The sequence below is a fragment of the Ctenocephalides felis genome, unplaced genomic scaffold, assembly GCF_003426905.1.
Source record: "Ctenocephalides felis isolate EL2017-DRISC unplaced genomic scaffold, ASM342690v1 CF-g0.4_SCAFFOLD_03570, whole genome shotgun sequence".
Taxonomy (NCBI): domain Eukaryota; kingdom Metazoa; phylum Arthropoda; class Insecta; order Siphonaptera; family Pulicidae; genus Ctenocephalides; species Ctenocephalides felis.
The window spans coordinates 19,163,939-19,183,194 of NW_020539724.1; the positions used below are offsets into that span (position 1 = coordinate 19,163,939).

At 30.6% G+C, this 19,256-nt stretch overlaps 3 protein-coding genes across 3 annotated transcripts in view; 1 reads left to right on the forward strand and 2 right to left on the reverse strand.

Moving 5' to 3' along the window:
- LOC113383532 (estradiol 17-beta-dehydrogenase 2-like) overlaps window positions 1-6,580 on the forward strand; it is a 261,787-nt gene extending 255,207 nt beyond the window's left edge. The window contains exons 3-6 of the mRNA XM_026621792.1: window positions 673-789; window positions 5,547-5,620; window positions 5,686-5,774; window positions 6,035-6,580. Of these exons, the coding sequence (XP_026477577.1) occupies window positions 673-789; window positions 5,547-5,620; window positions 5,686-5,774; window positions 6,035-6,552 (798 nt within the window). The 3' untranslated portion in view covers window positions 6,553-6,580. The remainder of the gene's footprint in view (window positions 1-672; window positions 790-5,546; window positions 5,621-5,685; window positions 5,775-6,034) is intronic.
- Window positions 6,581-9,024: 2,444 nt separating this feature from the next.
- LOC113383533 (cell surface glycoprotein 1-like) lies at window positions 9,025-12,595 on the reverse strand. Its single transcript, XM_026621793.1, has 3 exons — window positions 12,589-12,595; window positions 10,818-11,035; window positions 9,025-10,659 (listed from the first exon to the last, which is right to left on the reverse strand). The coding sequence occupies exons 1-3, from the start codon at window positions 12,593-12,595 to the stop codon at window positions 9,025-9,027; spliced, it is 1,860 nt and encodes a 619-aa protein (XP_026477578.1).
- Window positions 12,596-17,766: 5,171 nt separating this feature from the next.
- LOC113383319 (zinc finger protein 525-like) lies at window positions 17,767-18,828 on the reverse strand. The gene has a single exon (XM_026621585.1). It carries the CDS (start codon window positions 18,669-18,671, stop codon window positions 17,799-17,801), a length of 873 nt encoding a protein of 290 aa, XP_026477370.1. The 5' UTR covers window positions 18,672-18,828; the 3' UTR covers window positions 17,767-17,798.
- Between the last annotated feature and the right edge of the window lie 428 nt (window positions 18,829-19,256).

Here is a 19,256-nt window from a genome sequence, read left to right on the forward strand (position 1 = left end):
GTAGTGACTCTGTTTCTAGAGGTAGTGACTCTGTTTCTAGAAGTATTGACTCTGTTTCTAGAAGTAGTGACTCTGTTTCTAGAAGTAGTGACTCTGTTTCTAGAAGAAGTGACTCTGTTTCTAGAAGAAGTGACTCTGTTTCTAGAAGAAGAGATTCTGTTTCTAGAAGAAGTGACTCTGTTTCTAGAAGTAGTGACTCTGTTTCTAGAAGTAGTGACACTATTTCTAGAAGTGGTGACTCTATTTCTAGAAGTAGTGACTCTGTTTCTAGAAGTAGTGACTCTGTTTCTAGAAATAGTGACTCTGTTTCTAGAAGTAGTGACTCTGTTTTTAGAAGTAGTGACTCTGTTTTTAGAAGTAGTGACTCTGTTTCTAGAAGTAGTGACTCTGTTTCTAGAAGTAGTGACTCTGTTTCTAGAAGTAGTGACTCTGTTTCTAGAACAAATGACTATTTTTCGAGAAGTAGTGACTCTGTTTCTGGAAGATGTGACTCTGTTTCTAGAAGTAGTGATTCTTTTTCAAAAAGTAGGCACACTTTTTCGATTGTGCCTAGTTGCAGACTTCAAATGTGAATTTTTTAATTGTAATAGAACTTATAGTTCCACCGATTTGTCTCAAGACAAAATGCTATATACGACTAGTTAGAATATTAATTGTAAATTTTTATTTCAGATATCAACGCATTTAGCATCGCGTGGCTACAAAGTATTTGCAGGATTGAAAGATCCGGTCGACAGCGTCGCTGCGAAACTATTGCGAAATTGGCTCAAAGCTAGGGAAATGGAAATGGTGAGTAAATTAATTCAAATGTCACATGCAACTTATTTTTAATCCCTCTAATAAACGAGACTGAGGCAAATGGTTTCATGATAAAATAAATATAAAGGTCCAAAACATATAAAAATGAACTGGTCAATATTTGACTAGGGCTTTTTCTATTTAACCTGGAACCCTTTGAGGGATGGAAATATAAACGAATTTTTATGATTAGGTTAACATGCCCAAAAAATAGATCTATTTTCAATTCCAATAATAGAAGACATTAAAATAGAAACTAAATACTATTGACATAAATCCATCCTAATTATAAACTATTGACTTGGACATGATAATTAATAACCTGAGTATATTTATTATTAACTCTCGAAACTCAATTAAGTTTCTAGCAATATCTGCCATACATACATATATACATAATTCATATATATGTACATATATATATATATATATATATATATATATTTATATAAATATATATATATAATATTTATAATTTTATATACATATAAATAATTATATGTGTATTGAGTGAAAATGCAAATAATTAAATGAAGTCATACACGCAATATGACGCATGGAAAAACTAATTAAACGTTTACACGCATTTATACTTAAATGCAAATTTGTGAAATCACATAAATACATATGGATTGTACATTTATTACTTTATTTGTACATGGTATATTGTATAAATGGTCTTTAGTTTAGGGGGAGTGCATTAATCACATAATCGATTTTATAAGGATTTTTGGACCCTCCCTTCCTCTTGGTGATACGTGGGGATATTCAAAATTAACCCCCACTTCCCCCATCAAACATTACTTGTATTTTTAGTTACGAGAAAAATTCGTGAAATTTTTTATGTTTTTGAAAATGTTTAGATTAAAAAAAAACAGGTAAAAAATAAATGCACGTGATAGCTTACTATATCACTCTCTCCCCTACGTGATATTGTGATATTTTGTGATTTTTGTCAAACTCCCCTGCATCTAAAAACCTCACGTGATTAATGGATGTCCCCTTAGAAGATGGTAAATCTGAATTCTCATTGATCAATTCGATTATTCACACATATCTAATAGTTCATGCAAGTTGTCTTAGACAGATTGCCACTTGCAACGAGTTTTTACAGATCAATGAAAATAAAAAAATATCTAGTTTTGATACGAGATCAAATATATAGTTTTTGCTGATGATATGATTTTGCTCTAAGTCTCGAACTACTACAAGAAGCTAAAGAACGTTTTCTATGAAAAAATCAACAAATAAATAAATAAACTAAGACAAAATGGTATAAAGAAACCTTGTTTTGAAATAAGTACTTGCACTTATATACATCTATTTTCCCAAGAAGTATCCGATACTAGTTTATGACTAATTCCAAGTTCATATAATTTCCTTCGTGCATGATAAACGTGTGTACTAAACTAAATCGTCTAATTACCATTTCCCGCACTTGTAGTTCTCGACAGCATTTTTTATGGAATTATTAATATGATCTCAGATCACGATATAAAGTGAGATTTTCTCAGTAAAATGTAGGCAGAACACGCTCAAGTTGTTTATTAAAAAAGCAAAAATCTTGGCAAAAAATTACACGGATGGATTTCTAAATTTTTAATGTATTCAACTTTTTCTAGATAATTGGATAATTGATTTACGGAAAGTAAATGCATAGTTACGCGAAATGTATGCAAATGGGAGAAAAACAAAAATTCCATAAAATTGTTAATTATGGAAATATGGAATAGTAGTATGTTGTTAAAACGCAATATTCTGAATATTATCTCTCTCTTTTTATAGAACGTTTGTAGTGCAGTGTTAAGAACCTTGGCCTTGCAACCAGAATTGAGTTCCAATCCTAAATCCGCCTTACAACTTGATATTAACCACCAGTGATACACATATTTTTAAAAATATAGGTTGGAATATGTTTCCAAATGAGAATATGAGAATATGTGCTTTCTGCTTATTTGAAATTTTTCTATTTTTTGTTTTAATTTTTTTTATCCACGTGGTTATGATATTCTATATTCAATTCCTCCAGGGGTCAACGTTTTATCCAGTATGATGCAGTTCAGATCATGTAAGAAGTTCATAAAATAATTATATGTTCAACATAAATATTTAGTTTGATGCACGACTTTGCTGTCTGAATATCCTGACTTCCAAGTAATGTGTACAAATACACAAAGTTAATTTTAGATCAGGAAAATTTCTTGGAACAGAAATGCTGTATGTATATACAGGCGACTTCATAAAATGTAGGGCGTTGTAATTCACTTACGATTAGCACTCGGACGTTATGTGACGAAATGATCTTGAGTAATATATTTAGCAAGATGGATTTCAAGAACGGTATATGGTAGAAAAAATACTGTACCGTGGTGAATGATATTGAACCTTAGATTCAGTAAAAAACTGATTCTGTAATGGTATTGAACATTACAGAAAGTTCAACAATGTTGACCAGTTGACCAGTATTTTAGATGCAAGTTTTTTTTGTTTGTATATGAGCACAGAACCCTATATTAGCTAAAAGACCAATGTCAGTTTTTCATATTCATGCCACAATTCAAAAATTTGTATTAAGTTAAAATTATTTGACAAGAGTAAAGGATAATAGAGAGCAATGGATTAGCAAAACTCAAAGTTTTATGGAAAGAATTATTTATGCGGAAAAAACATTTTGAGAATTAAAGATGAATATTGCTGATGCTAATTATTGGCTCATAAGGAACCATTTTTCTGCATATTTCTTATTCGTATTTTCAAAACGGTTACGTCTGTCTTTTGAAAAAAATGCTATTTATATCAACAGTATATAACGATTTTTTGTTAAATCACATTAACATTGTCTAATCGTTCTTCCAAAAACTTATTCTTTATACTTTTCTTATTATACACATACTATACTCAAATGAGTTGTTTATTAGATTTTTTTAGTATAAAACTATCAATTTTACAATCCTAAATAAATGTGCCAACTTTTAGCAGAACTTGCCAACACACTTTAGTACATTTTTTTAAGGAAAGATTCTCAAACTCGGTCGATTTTCAAAATTTTAAATTCATAGTTCAACAAAATGTCCTAATTCTTGAAAAGTTGGAGCAAATGTGTCATTGCTTGCGACTGTGGTCCAGAAAATGTTACTTACTATTACAGATCCAAAGTTTAAATAAATAAAATTAATAAAAATTAACCACAATAACCGAAAAATCATCACATTATCTCTAAAGCTCTACGTTGCACTTAAAATCTCATAATTTTCAAACTTATTATAATTTTTTTATGATAGATATGATCAATACTATCACCCTGAGTTGAGTTTTGGGACACCCTATATATTCAATAAATGAATCCTGATTCTTTCAATAAATTGATTAAGAACATTTTAATAGTTATTAATTTTTTATTATATTATTTTATTACTACATTAATATTATTTTAAACTCGCATTAGTTTATATACAAATTGATAATGATTTTTATATGTACTTCTCTAAATAAACGTCGTATCAGTTTACCATATTTCATATATAAAAATTGAACTTGGTATTATATGTTAGGTATGCTAAGGCTCTAAAACGGCTGTAAAGATTTGGCCAGTTTTAGTCTTGAAATATTCGTGCTGATCCAGAAGTTGTGGGAAACATGGGATATTATTTCAAAACCGCATAGAAACTTTACATTTTTAATTTAAAATTTTTTGTAGAAGCGTAATTTAAATGAAACCATGGACGGCGGCTCATACGTCAAATGTCAAATGCTTTTGGCAGATGATGTTCAATTAAATTTGATAGTATGTTTTAGATGAATATTATTTACTTGTAGTAAGTAATTTTGTTTGAAGTTATATTTACATACAAACAAATAATTAAACGGGTATGGTTTCAGTGGGTAACCATACACTTCCACATTCAGAATCAGTTAGTTATTTTTCATACTAAAGATTTTCTAGAAATATTTTTTATGGCTAAATAACATTTGCTGGGCCAGCTTGTAAATAATCAATATTTAATAGTATGAGTAAAATATAGTTGAACCTTATACATTTCAAAATTTATTTTGGCACAATTAAAATATCGCCTAATTAAATTCCATTATATAAACAAACAAAATATATTTAAACCCAGATAAAGAAAATTAAAATAAGATACAGTTGCTCTATTCTCTTTTAATATATTTCTGACAAAGAACATATATCTTCTAAACCATTTGCTTGTTATGGTTTCGATTTCGTTGGTCATTTTTAGATCAAGAAAAGATTTATGACTAATATTTGTTATCTTTCCATTGTTCCAGTACTTAAAGAACTATAACGAAATATTTATGAGAGTTTCTACGGCCTATTGTTGTTGAAACGCATTAAAGTGCATTCGGCCTTAAACGTTGTAGACGAATGGTCTCGCATTACAATATTTTACAATCATAGAAGTAAAAAAAATCGATTTAACGATTTGAAGCAACGAATGTGGCACTATCTAATTGGATCGTAATTAGATAGACATTTGCACAATTTTTACTACCAAGAAATAAAGATAATATAGGGTTGCCATAACAACGCTATGTTGGTGGCTGTGTTGCCACAGAATTGGCTCCTCAATATTGCCATTATGTAAAAGCCAACCGGTTGTGTTATACTTAGCAAATACTTGATTCATATTTAACTTTATTACCTTTCTCGGAGAATTTGACTCCAATGCAAGAAACTATAAACAAAAATGTGTCATCTATCAAAATATTCAATTATTATTATTTTCCAGGAAAACAGCGTCAATCCTAACCCAAGTACCACGGGTACCATCATACCCTTGCACATAGACGTAACCAGGGAGACGTCTTAAGGGAATCATCTGATTGCGTTGCTGGACATTTGCCTGCTGGTGAACGAGGATCAGGGAGTCATCAACACGGCTGGTGTCGTCACAAGGGACGAGTGGAACATCAGGACACCGTTCTTTGGGAAAATATGCTCAGGACTAATGTATTAGGTAATAGTCCTTTTGGTAAAATTTTATAATTCTTTTATCTGGAACATTCCAGAAGTCATAAAGGTTTTCTCTTTGTCATAAGTTGGTCATTCTGTTGACATTAAACAAATAACACAGAGCTAAGGTAAAGCTTTCTTAGACAAATAAAAGGAGTTAGAAGGACTTTCAAACATTTTTATTGTATTTATTGTCAAAGTCAGACTTACAAATTGCATCTACTTTCTACAAAAGAATCTCTGTAATACTTTGTAATTTCCCAGGTTGCGTTCGAGCAGCCCGAGTATTCACCCAACTCCTGCGTCCAACCAGAGGTCGTTTCCTAACCATAGGTGGAACTCCAACAATCTCTCACCCTCAACCCTTACCCAGCGACCTGCAACAAGGTGAAGGTCTCGTGGTCTACAGTGCCTGTCTACGAGCCATCGAAGGTCTCACCAACTCTCTTCGATCAGAACTAGGACCTTGTGGAGTAGATGTCATCCAACTGAGACCAGACTACATAAAAGCTGAAAAATTATATGGTTTACCTCAGAGGAATAATGTGGTGGAGAACAGAGCTGGTGAGCAACCAGTGGCTCAGTACACTGCCAGCGTTTTGGGACCGAATGGGTTGAGGAATATTGAGAGGGCTTTATGCGATTTGAGACCTCAAGAGTTCTATTCTTTAGCTGAGAACAAGAAGAATAATCTTCTTATGTGGGGAGGTCTCAAGAGCCCTTGGGGTCGCAAGACAAAAAAGAATGAACAGGGTACTGAAGCGCCAACGATTAGTGTTTAAGGTTAAAAACTAAGGTTAAGTTTTTTGCATAGGGTGAAAAATTTCATCATTTTTAAAATTTTGCATCGCTATGTGAAGTTTGTAAAAAAGTTTTTGGATGTGTAATACAGAAGTCGTTGACTTAGGTGATTTATTAACTTGTTGTTTTAACAAATATATTTTCTATACAACATTTTTATTATTAGACGTTTTTAATGATTTTTTTTAAACAACATAAAAGTCAGTGTTTTACGTTTATTGTATCTTGTTGTGATTGTAATAATTTATGCCATTTGAGTTGTCACAAAATATATTTAAATTTGTTTTCTAAATATTTGAGCTAGAATATAATTGCGACAAGCTTTATTTAATCTTAAGTATTGCTTTAAAATATAAACAAAAGGTTTTATTGGGAACAAATTCCAAATTAGTAGTCAATGGTGTTTTCTTGATGTCCTATTTGAACATATATTATTATTGAAAATTAGACCTAATTTTTAAATATATAAATAATAACTTAAATTTTAAATATTTTATTATTTCAATTATTTAAATTATGACGACTTCTGAACTATTTACTATTTTAGTGTATTGAGCTCAATTTTTGGTAGTTCAGTACACTATTTGCTTCCTATATGTGTGATTGTGTTTGAATGATTTTTAATTATATTATTAGTTTGTTTAATCAATGTATATAATATTATTTAATAGAATTGTGCCTTTGATAATTCTAATAAATAAATAGAGAGTTCTCGTTATTATCAGCTCATGAAAAAAATATATTTACATATTTAAGTATAAGACAAGTTTCTTTCCAATTTTTATTTTTGATTGATAACAAGAATCCTCCTGATTATTTCTAAATGATGAATATTTAGAATAAACAGTTCAGATGGTATAAATAACCAAAACTATTTTATAAATGATGATAATTTTTTATGTTTTTGACAGCATAAAGAAACAGTTTTAGTAAATTTAGTTTTTATACAATATTGAGAGTTATGTAGTAACTATAAAAAATGACGTTAATTTTTATTAATTCAGAATCGAAAGTTTTCTCCAAAGTTGTTTTGCTCTAAATATAAAAGTTTAATATCAACAAGAGATATATTTTTCATGATAGTAAAATTTGATAAATACAAAATGTACATTTAAATATTTTTTATATTTGAATCCATATCATCATCAGTTGAAGATACAAAAACTTCTTTTATCTCTTCTTCTTTGAATTCTTTTAACGTAAATATTATTAAAAACAGTTTTTTTTAATTTAAAGAATGTTAATTTGATTCTCAGTTCAATATTTAATTTTTATCCAGTATATCAAATATTTGCTTGTAAATGTGTGTGAATAAGTTTCTGAGAGTTAAGTCTGATAGGAATCAAATAACCGTAAAAATGTGCTTGGTAATGGACTAATAATCTTCTAAATTTATATATATATATATATATATATATATATATATATATGTATTATTTGTAAGTTGTACATAATATTTTATAATTATATACCAATATGTCATATTATGTAGGTGTAGGCAGCCTATGTATAAAATACTTTTGCTATATTTGTTATGTGTTACTAATAAATATAAATACTCAAATATAATATTTTATTTATATAAACAGATTCACCACCATTTATACTTTGATGCCTCAAAAATAATAATTGCATTAGAATTTTAGGATTTCTGGAAATGACTAAAAGAGTATTTCCTCCATAGTCTAATATAAGTAATAAAAGCTTTCAATATTTAATCAAGTTTGTCTCTGGAAATGTGTAATTTTTTGCACTTTAAAAATTTAGTCTTAGTTATTTTGTTATTTTTCTCATAAAGTTTATATTACACCCTAGATACAAATACAACTTATCAATTATCTGATGCAGATTATCTTACAGTACCACATAGTAATAATATCGTATAAGTATTTTCTATGTTGGTATTTTATTCCAAATTTTATTTATTATTATTATGTTTATAGTGTTATAAGATAAATGTGCTCGAAGAGAAAGCGAGGCGTTCTTTTAAATAACTAATTAATGTTTTTGTTTGATGTAATGAGTGATGATGATTCATGTTTGATTACTACGCCTGATTATTAGACCTTATAGATATATTTATACTGTGGATTATACATATAATTTAATGATTTTTTATATATTTTACATTTGCCTTAAAATTTCGACTAATACAGTCAGAAATTTTGATACTTTTGATAGATTTTTGCAAGCCAAATAATGCATGAGATTTTTAAAGAATAACTTAGTTCTGAATGATTAAGAATTCATACATCTTTAACTTTTTTCTATAATATATTTTTAATAAATCTAAACGTAAATATATATTACAACGAAAACAATACAACAAAAATAAATTGACAAAACGTTTATTATTATATTCAGTATGACATATCTTTAATTAAACATAATTATAAAAAATGTTGGCTAAACAAATAAACTTTCAATCATAGATAAGGAAATGCTTTCAATGATTAAAATATGCTTTTGATTGGAATTTCCAACAATTGCGGTCCAGTTTCATTTTCTAATGGACTGTGGTGTCCTGGTCCGTCGTGTCCTGAACCATGGTGTCCCGATCCATGGTGTCCCGATCCATGGTCTCCTGATCCATGGTGTCCCGACCCATGGTGTCCCGATCCATGGTGTCCCGATCCATGGTGTCCCGATCCATGATCAGGTTTATGAGGTGGCCAGTGGTGTCCTGGTTTGTGGGTCGGCCACCAGTGTGGAGGCCAGTGATGTCCGGGCTTAGTTGGTTTGCTGGGCCGAGTTGGGTGTGTTGGCTTCGATGGCTTATGAGTAGGTCTGTGAGTGGGCCTACCAGGCTTGTGTGTGGGCCACCAGTGTGGAGGCCAATGGTGTCCTGGCTTGTGTGTAGGCCACCAATGTGGAGGCCAATGGTGTCCTGGCTTAGTTGGCCTTGATGGCCAATGAGTTGGCCTGGTGGGTCTGTGAGTAGGGCGTGTTGGTCTATGGGTTGGGCGAGTCGGTCTTGTAGGTCTGTGAGTTGGGTGGGTAGGCTTAGTGGGTTTGTGAGTGGGGCGAGTTGGCCTGGTAGGTTTATGTGTTGGTCTAGTAGGTCTGTGAGTTGGTCTATGTGTTGGTCTGTGGGTTGGTCTGTGAGTTGGTCTGTGAGTTGGTCTGTGAGTTGGTCTGTGAGTTGGTCTGTGAGTTGGTCTGTGAGTTGGTTTATGAGTTGGTTTGTGTGTTGGCTCTTCAGTAGGTTTATCAGTCGGCTTATCAGTGGGTTTTGGTGGTGGCTCAGTCTCAGGGCTTTCGGTTGGTTTATGGGTAGGTTTTTCAGTAGGGGCTGCGGTTGGCTTTGCTGTTGGTTCATGAGTTGGTTCCTCAGTAGGTGCCGCCGTAGGTTTATGTGTTGGCCTTTGTGTTGGTTCATGAGTTGGAGTTTCAGTAGGAACCTCAGTAGGTTTTGCTGTAGGTTTATGAGTTGGTTCTTCAGTAGGTGCCGCAGTAGGTTTATGTGTTGGCCTGTGTGTTGGTTCATGGGTTGGAGTTTCAGTAGGAACCTCAGTAGGCTCTGCTGTAGGTTTATGAGTTGGTTCTTCAGTGGGTGCCTCTGTAGGTTTATGTGTCGGCTTGTGTGTTGGCCTATGGGTTGGTGCATGAGTTGGAGTTTCAGTAGGAGCATCAGTGGGTTGTGCTGTGGGTTTATGGGTTGGTTTTTCGGTAGGTGCCTCTGTAGGTTTTTGAGTTGGTTTATGTGTTGGCCTGTGTGTTGGTTCATGTGTTGGAGTTTCAGTAGGAGCATCAGTAGGACTAGCTGTGGGTTTATGAGTTGGTTCTACAGTGGGTGCCTCAGTGGGCTTATGTGTTGGCGGGTGAGTTGGTTTATGAGTAGGAATTTCAGTAGGCATCTCAGTAGGCTTATGTGTTGGTGGGTGAGTTGGTTTATGGGTAGGAATTTCAGTAGGCTCTTCAGTTGGTGCTATAGTAGGCTCTGCAGTGGGTTTGTCAGTTGGCGCCTCTGTGGGTTTCTCAGTAGGTTTTTGGGTTGGTTTTGATGTAGGCGCTGGAGTGGGATCAGGATATCCGGGTCCAACTGGTGGATACGGATGAGGCCTCCACAAATCTTCGGTTACACATACCTAAAAAAAATTACAGTTAATTAAATGTGAGGTATGAAATTGTAATAAATATCAACAAATTGTAAGGTAAACTAATTTAATGTAAAATATATTTTCTTAATGTTGCAATAATTTATCTTAAAGCTTCCTAATATCAGTTTCATTTTTCAAAATAATACCTGGTAGTCAAATTTGAAGAATGTTCCAGGAGCACATGGCATCCTGGTAGCACGTTCGTTTAGTTGGGTGCATTGGAAGAACCAGCGATTGTCAGAATAATCAGGCCAGAGTTTCACCAGATGGCTCACCTTTGAGCAAACTGGTGCAACTACATAAGAAGATGCTGTTGCGACGCCACAAAACAGTGACGCCACAAGCACCACGGTGCCAATGGCAGCTGTAGAAAGCAAAAATAATAATAATAATTGATAATATATATATATATATATATATAAATATATATATATATATATATAATTATAATAAATGATAATAAATTACTTTGTTTTAAGTAAAATTTATACTTAGAACAATATTTTTCTTCTTATGACATCGACTATTTTGTGACATATTTTTAAATAAAAACTTAAAAACTAATAATTTCCAGTAGATTATTTTCAACGTTATAAAGTATAATCATAACATATTATTTGGTATCGAAATAAATGTTATCAATTGTCATTTTACCCTCATATCATTACTAATTATCAATATTGTTTTACTGCAGAATTATTTACATCAAATTCAATTATCCCGCCGTATGACAAAAACACTTTTGTTTGATGGTAAAAAAAATCACAACAGAAGTCGCCACTTTCAAATTTACACGAAGAAAGAATCCGCACATGTAAAATACTTCTGTTAAGATGTAAAAGTGGCGAACATGGTGTTAGAAGGTTAGTTCTTCGAAAGACGTGAAGGTCTCACCTTCTGACTCTCCGGAAGAGTTAGGACCAAGGAGTGATAAACATTCATATTTTGGAAGATGACAAAGTGTTTAGTGTTTATTGAGTAAAATTTGAGAAACTTGAATCAAGACAAAAGTGTTGTGGAATTAGTGCCAACGACACTGGATCCAGCAGGAGGAGGATAAAAGGTAACAGAGATTTACCCAAAAACATTTCAGATTTGGGATGTTTTTATCATAGTAAACAACAGTATTGCGGTTTACATTATTTTTGTATTCGAAATTTTTATACTTGGGTATTAAGCCCTTTATGATTAACATAAAGTAATATAAATAATATATGTATGTAATAAAATAATAAAATGTTGAACAATTTTTCATCAAAACATTTATTTACATGTAAAGCGAATGAGGTTTGCCATACTAAACAATTTCCGGTAAAAAATTGACGAAAGTCCTTATTTGGTGTATTTCTTTGTTAAAAACAATTACATTGTATTGGGTATATGTTTTCCAATGTATTAATAGGGGGTCAAATGGCAAAAAATTAAAAAAGCGAGACAAAATTCGTGGATAGATATATTTGATATCTATGAATATTTAAATATATGATACGGCCAACACTTTTTAAAAAAATCCGTGGATAGATATATTTGAATATTTGAATAAATAAACATACTAAACAATTGCCGGTAAAAAATTGACGAAAGTCCATATTTGGTGTATTTCTTTGTTAAAAACAATTACATTGTATTAGGTATATGTTTTCCAATGTATTAATAGGGGGTCAAATGGCAAAAAATTTAAAAAAGCGAGACAAAATTTGTGGATAGATATATTTGATATCTTTGAATTTTTAAATATATAATACGGCCAACACTTTTTAAAAAAATCCGTGGATAGATATATTTGAATATTTGAATAAATAAGGCACAACACTTTGCTAAAAAAATCCGTGGATTCTAGATATCTTCGAATATTCGAAAAAATCTTAATCAAAATAAAAAGTAAATTTATTAAACAAATTAATTAATTCCACTCACCTTTCATGTCTCCAAATTGGTTCTATCGATTATGTTAAACTAGTTTCAACTGCGTCAGTAATAAAATTAAAGATGATAATAAATCATTCAGTTTTATATACCTAATATTATCATTATCTTATGCGAAATGTGACACATACGATTTATATCCATATAGATTAATTAAATACAATGGTTTTATATGTACGTAAGATGGAAATCTTCCCATTCGCAGATAAAGATAACTGAACAGGCTCGAGCCGCCGACAAATTGATAGGAATCAGAAGATTCTTTGTCATGTTTTTTGTATAAATTATTTTGAATTATTGAATTACAAACAATTACTCATTTTGTATTAATAAAAATGATTTTTTTAAAATATTAAGGTTGGCTAAATAAGTGCGATTTTTTATGGTCGCAATTGAATTTTTAGGTTTGCTGATGTAGCCCAAATGTGCAATGCCTTTGGGTAGTAGACAATTTAGATTTCCAAGAATTGTCTGGTCGATTGCGCAGAATTGTGTTAGCATATTTTTTATCATATTTTGTTTTTTTATTTCTGCAAAGGTAAAAAGGCGTCTCAAACCCTAAAGACTTATGACCTTCTGTTCATGGTTATGAAGTCTTAGAAAAACGGTATCGACAAAGTTTGTTTGCCAAGTTTCGTTCTGGTGATTTTTCACTCAAATATAAAAAATGCTCTAGTTGTCTAGTTGAACTGGATAACAATGGAATTGCCTACTTTTACTCTTACCACCATACCGCACCATCAATTCTGATGCCTACATTGAACAACTAATGATGGTAAACAACCCAATCGAAGAAAAACTATTTGAATTGACAATTCTGAATAGTGATTTATAAATATATGATGTTGCTTGAAAGATGACAAAAAGTCATTGATCTAAATGAACAATACATTACAGAATAAAGTTCCATGAAAAATAACTTTGATCTTCTAACTAAAACCCGGAATTACTTAGTTGCCAACCTAATATATACTGTCATTTTTTGCAATAATAAAGAAAAACAGAACACCTGATGAAAATGATAAATATTCATATGGAATAAAAAAATATCTATCAGCTGTCACATCTGTTTTTTTAATTCAATCAGATTTTAATACTTTATAGTTCTATGAGCTATTGTAATGAAACTTCTCCTTACCAACGTCGAATTTCAGAAGGCAACCCAAAAATTGACCTAATTTTATTTGATATATTTATGATTCTTAGAACTTCTCTAATGCCGGAGAAAATATCTATCTTATTTTCAGTTTTTTTTTCATATCTTAACATCAATCAGAACCTTACGTCCTATGAACTGTTGTGCTGAAACTTTTCCTTACTTCGTATTTTTAGATGGTAACCCAATGGTTAATCTATCCATATTTGATGATTTTTTAATTAGAATTTATCTAATAGAGCTGACTTTTTATTGGTGCAGCAATGCCGGATTAAGGGCTGTTTTCACTTGGAAACTTGTTGCTATCTATATTTTCAAGTGAAAAAACCTTGTCACTACTGCTTGACAACTGGCTGCTCAAAGTGGGTCTTGAACTCAGAACCTCTGAATCAAGTCCCGTTGCTCTAAACCACTTACCTAAGGGCAAACCCTTAGAGTTAGAAATCTATTCACTTGAATCTATATTTTCAAGTCAAAAACTTTGTCACTACTGCTTGATATAAGGTTCTGGGCCTTCATAGAACCAGTAGTTTTGTGGTTGCAAGGCCAAAGCTTGTACCATTGATCCAAAGAAATTTTTTATTCGATTTTTTTAAATTACATTACATTACTTATTATGTAGTCAAGAGGATTTTTTAAACTATATATAGTTATATATTATAGTTATGTATATTATATAGTTATATATATTAAGTACATATGTTGACATATAGTTTCTTGGACATATTACAACTATTGGTTCTCAGTATATTTTTTATATATAAAATGAATAATTCAAAAATCCATCATCTTTTGCTTTTCTTGAAGATATTGTTTGCTTAAATCTTATCAAGATCATGTTTCTTGACAGATGACCTGAAGATGGATTTTTTATATATAAAATGAATAATTCAAAAATCCATCATCTTTTGCTTTTCTTGAAGATATTGTTTGCTTAAATCTTATCAAGATCATGTTTCTTGACAGATGACCTGAAGATGGAACGTACCTAGTTTCGAAACGTCGACAGTAAATAAATAAAGAAATGGTTTTTTGGAAAAACTTGTTTGTACTTTATTACTTTTTGGATTCTTTATTCGAAGCTAGTTCTTTCTTTGAAAATAATTTGAAATAATTGGGCTATTTTTACTTTGACAATAATTAAATTCTGTTTTTTTCCTTCTCGTTTTACTGATTGCAAATATCAATTTCTCACATTTTGTCCAATAATTTCTTTGCGCGCCTTTCGATACATTATCTCTTTTATCTTTGACATTATCTATGCGTTGCTGGTTGATGGATTATATATTTGAATTAAATTCCAATCTGCTTTATCCATCTCTGATGAATAGCAGAATTATTATCTTATCGAATCGATGGTATTAACTTAGGCGGATATATTAATTATACAACTTAATTAATATATTAAAAGACACATTCTGGTATTTATTCGGCATGTGATGTATACTTATTGAATAACTTTAGGAAGTGTATTTATTGAATAACATAATACTAATCCTTTGATAAAAAATGGTAAAAATTAGTACTATTTAACCCATTGAAATTAAAACTGTATCAAAAGGTTCTTTTAGCGAATTTTACATATTAATGAGTCACATGAGTCAAATTGGGTAAAATGCGTTAAAAAAATGTGAATACTTTGTCCTATGAGCTGTTTTGATAATAGTCAACCTAATAGTTAACTCTTTTATATCCGATATAATTTTATTATTACAATTTACCTAATAATGATTACTACTGCTTGATACCAAGTTGTCTGAGACGAGATCCTGATACCATCTCTTTGAAAGACCGAAGCTCTAATCACTAAGCCACGGGTAGCTCAGAAAATTATTTGAATCGATAATAAGAATCAAGGAACCATTTTTAAAATAGAGTTTTATGAGAATCTAACAATGACCCTAGTTTTTGGATAAATATCTGCATTATAGATTTTTGGAACAAAGTAAAATTTAAGTAAATTATTGTTAAATAATATTTACAAATTATTTAATATCAATATCAAGGAATTTTTGTCTATGAATTGTATAAATATAGAAGTGTATTCAAATTAGTTAAGAAATTGTCCGTGGCCTTGTGATAAGAGCTTTGGTCTTGCAAAGGGAAGGTAACAAGATTTTTATATCTTAGATTTAATAGGTTTTACACCTATTTTTTATACAAGTTATGATGTTAATACAACAGATATAAATTCTGTTTTGTCCTCATGTTTCTTTTTATTCAATATATTAAATATTTTTTACAATCATTATTTATATATAATTATTCTGTACAAATATAATTTTACACAAAACATAGGATTTTTAGCTTAAATCACATTTTTTACAGCTAAATCTTTTCATTGCAACGATGCATTTAAAAATTATATTCCAATGTTTTTCCTTAATCTATTCAGTCCAAAAATTAATCATCATACGATGATTAACTTGGTTTATATAAATATTTTACATACATACATACATAATTTATAATTACTTAATAAATAAACTATCTCACATAAAATTTAAATAATGTGTTTGAGTGTTCTTACAACATCATAAAGAGCTCTGGATTCAAATATAATTATTATTATATTTTAATTATAAAGTGGTTTTAAAAATAAAAATTTCTTGAGTACACATACAAACTCACAACTAGACACAAATATGTCAACTTCTACTCTTACAAGTAAAAGACAAAATCATACCAATAACTTTTTAAAATTATTCTCTCTATTGTTATTATATTTTTCACATACTTTTAAAAACCATCCATCAGTATTAAATATAAGTATTGTGATCTTTCTATACGAGGGTCAATCAACAAGTACTTAGCCTCACCGCAACTTTTCGGACTATTTTGGAGCTCTCAAGAAAACGTATTTTTTGGGCGGGTTGAAATGGATGAAGCACCACCGCTGGAGGCTAAATGTATCAAACTTGAAGAAGATTATGTTCAAAAGTTGACACTTTTCTGTGGCATTGTTTTTCATTTGTAGGCTAAGTACTTGTTGAATGACCCTCGTATACATATTTATTTTCTATTGCAAATAAATTATGATTATTTAAACATTATTGTTTTTTGAGTCCTCAAATTTATAAGCAAACATATAAAAAAATAGATACGTTATTCGGGCTTTGTATAAAGTAAGCTATTAGAATAAACTATGATAAAAATAAAATTATGATAACAATGACTACTATACATAAAGTAGTAGACGATTAAATATATACAAATCAATTTTTCACCAATATATATATATATATTAGGGTGGTCCTTAAAAAGGTCATTTTCGAATTTCCTTGCTCCCAGGGGCTCAAATGGTTCCAAATAGATAAAAAACAATTCTCTGAAAGTTTTAGCTCCTAATATTAACGTTTAGATAGAGCGCAATTCAATCAAAGTTTGTATGGAAAGAGCATGGAAAAATTTTTGAAAATTAAAAAAAAATGTTTTAGGTATAAGTTAGCGACAAATGAATGAGTTTTATTCATTCATTTGTTCGCTAAATTACATCTAGAAGACATTTTTTAAATTTTTGAAAATTTTTCCATGCTATTTCCATACAAAACTTTGATTGAATTGCGCTCTATCTAAACGTTAATATTAAGAGCTAAAACTTTCAGGGAATTGTTTTTTATCTATTTGGAACCAGTTGAGCCCCTGGGAGCAAGGAAATTCGAAAATGACCTTTTTAAGGACCACCCTAATATATATATATATATATATATATATATATATATATATATATATATATAATTGAACTGCAAGTTATCAATACAGATTTTTTTCTCTATTGAATTTATTAAAAGCAGTTCTTCTGTTTTTATATTTTCAGTAAATAAATATTTCAATCAAAAAGTCAGTATATATAGAACATAATTCAATAATTCTAAATAAATGATTACAAAACAATATAATTAATGTGTAACAATGCTAAGTTGTTATATTAAAATACTAACATCTAATAAACACATTCATTCTCGAAAGGGTATGTAATTTGGGCAAATATAATATTAGCCATTTTAAAACTAATTAACAAATTATACTTAATACTGAATTATTTTCACTCTGTTTGTGGTTTCATTTTACAATATTTTCTTTTATGTTTCATCATTCCTTTAGACTGCGCAAAGTCCCTCTGACAGAATTCACATTTAAACAATTTCATACCCGTGTGCAACATTTTATGATCAGAAAGAGTCCCAATCCTCGCAAAAGCTTTACTGCAAACATCACAAACATAAGGACGTTCACCCGTATGAGTTCTATTATGGTGATTCAGATAACTCTTAGACGCAAAAGTTTTTGCACAAATATTGCATTCATAGGGCTTCTCACCCGAATGAGTCCTCATATGCGCAGATAGATTCTGGGGCTGTGCAAAAGTCTTATGGCATTCTTCGCATTCATAAGGGCGTTCACCAGTATGAATGCGAGTATGCAGAACCATTGAGCTTTTTGTTGCAAAAGTTTTCTCACAGTGATCGCAAGAGTATCTCTTGGCGTTGTCATGGGTTTCTATGTGTTTTTGTAAATCAGAAAGTTCATTAAAACTCTTTTCACAAACTGCACACCAAAACAGTTTTTGTCTAGCACCTGTTCTAGCAATGGGACCACATTCTTTAACATGGGCTTGGAAATAAAGAAGTGATGAACAAGTAAAAGGACATTTTCTGCATTTGTATTCATCGTCATCTGATCCAGAACCAATTTTACTCACAATCATTTCACAATCGATTGCAAGGGTGGCTGCACCATTATCAATATCATTCTTTTCATTTATAGATTCAGAAATGTTTAATTTATCATTATTATCATTGTCAGATCCAATACAGTCATTGTTGTCAATTATTGATGTGTGTCCATTTCCAATGTTTTGGTTTTTCATATCATCGTTTTCTTCGGCACCGTTATTTTCTAGGCCATTTTCCGACATTGCTATTAAATTACTTTACAAATTTCCACATCATATTAACTAACAAATAATTTCACAGTAAGGTTTTGGCCAAAAAATATTAAAATTAAACAAAAGTGACACAAAGACCGCCATGCTTGAATTTAACAGCGATGCTAAAACATTTTAAATATCTGTAACTTGAGGAAAAACGCAGTTTTTCCAAATTTAATATTTAATATAAAATTGATATTTCAGAATTTATTAATTATTTTGAGTATTATTTCATGTTGTCCAAATATTTATAATATTTGTACAAAATATATAGTGTAAACCAGTGTAAACATTTAGAAACACTGTCATTGTTAATATATACATTGAAGTTAGCAACGTCCATCATGAAAATTAAGGGCGCTAAATTTGAATTCAAATTCTCATATGTTGTTTTATATTTATTAACAAAAATCTTTTTCAAATGTCTGTTGGTCAATGTAGTGTTTAATTGAAATAAATTCAGCTCAGAATCCAATTAGACTGAAGCTTACTAAGGTTACATACAAATATTAAATCAGGTGTGAGTGGCATTTTGCCATAAGTTGCATAAACTTTCCAATATGTATAAATAAT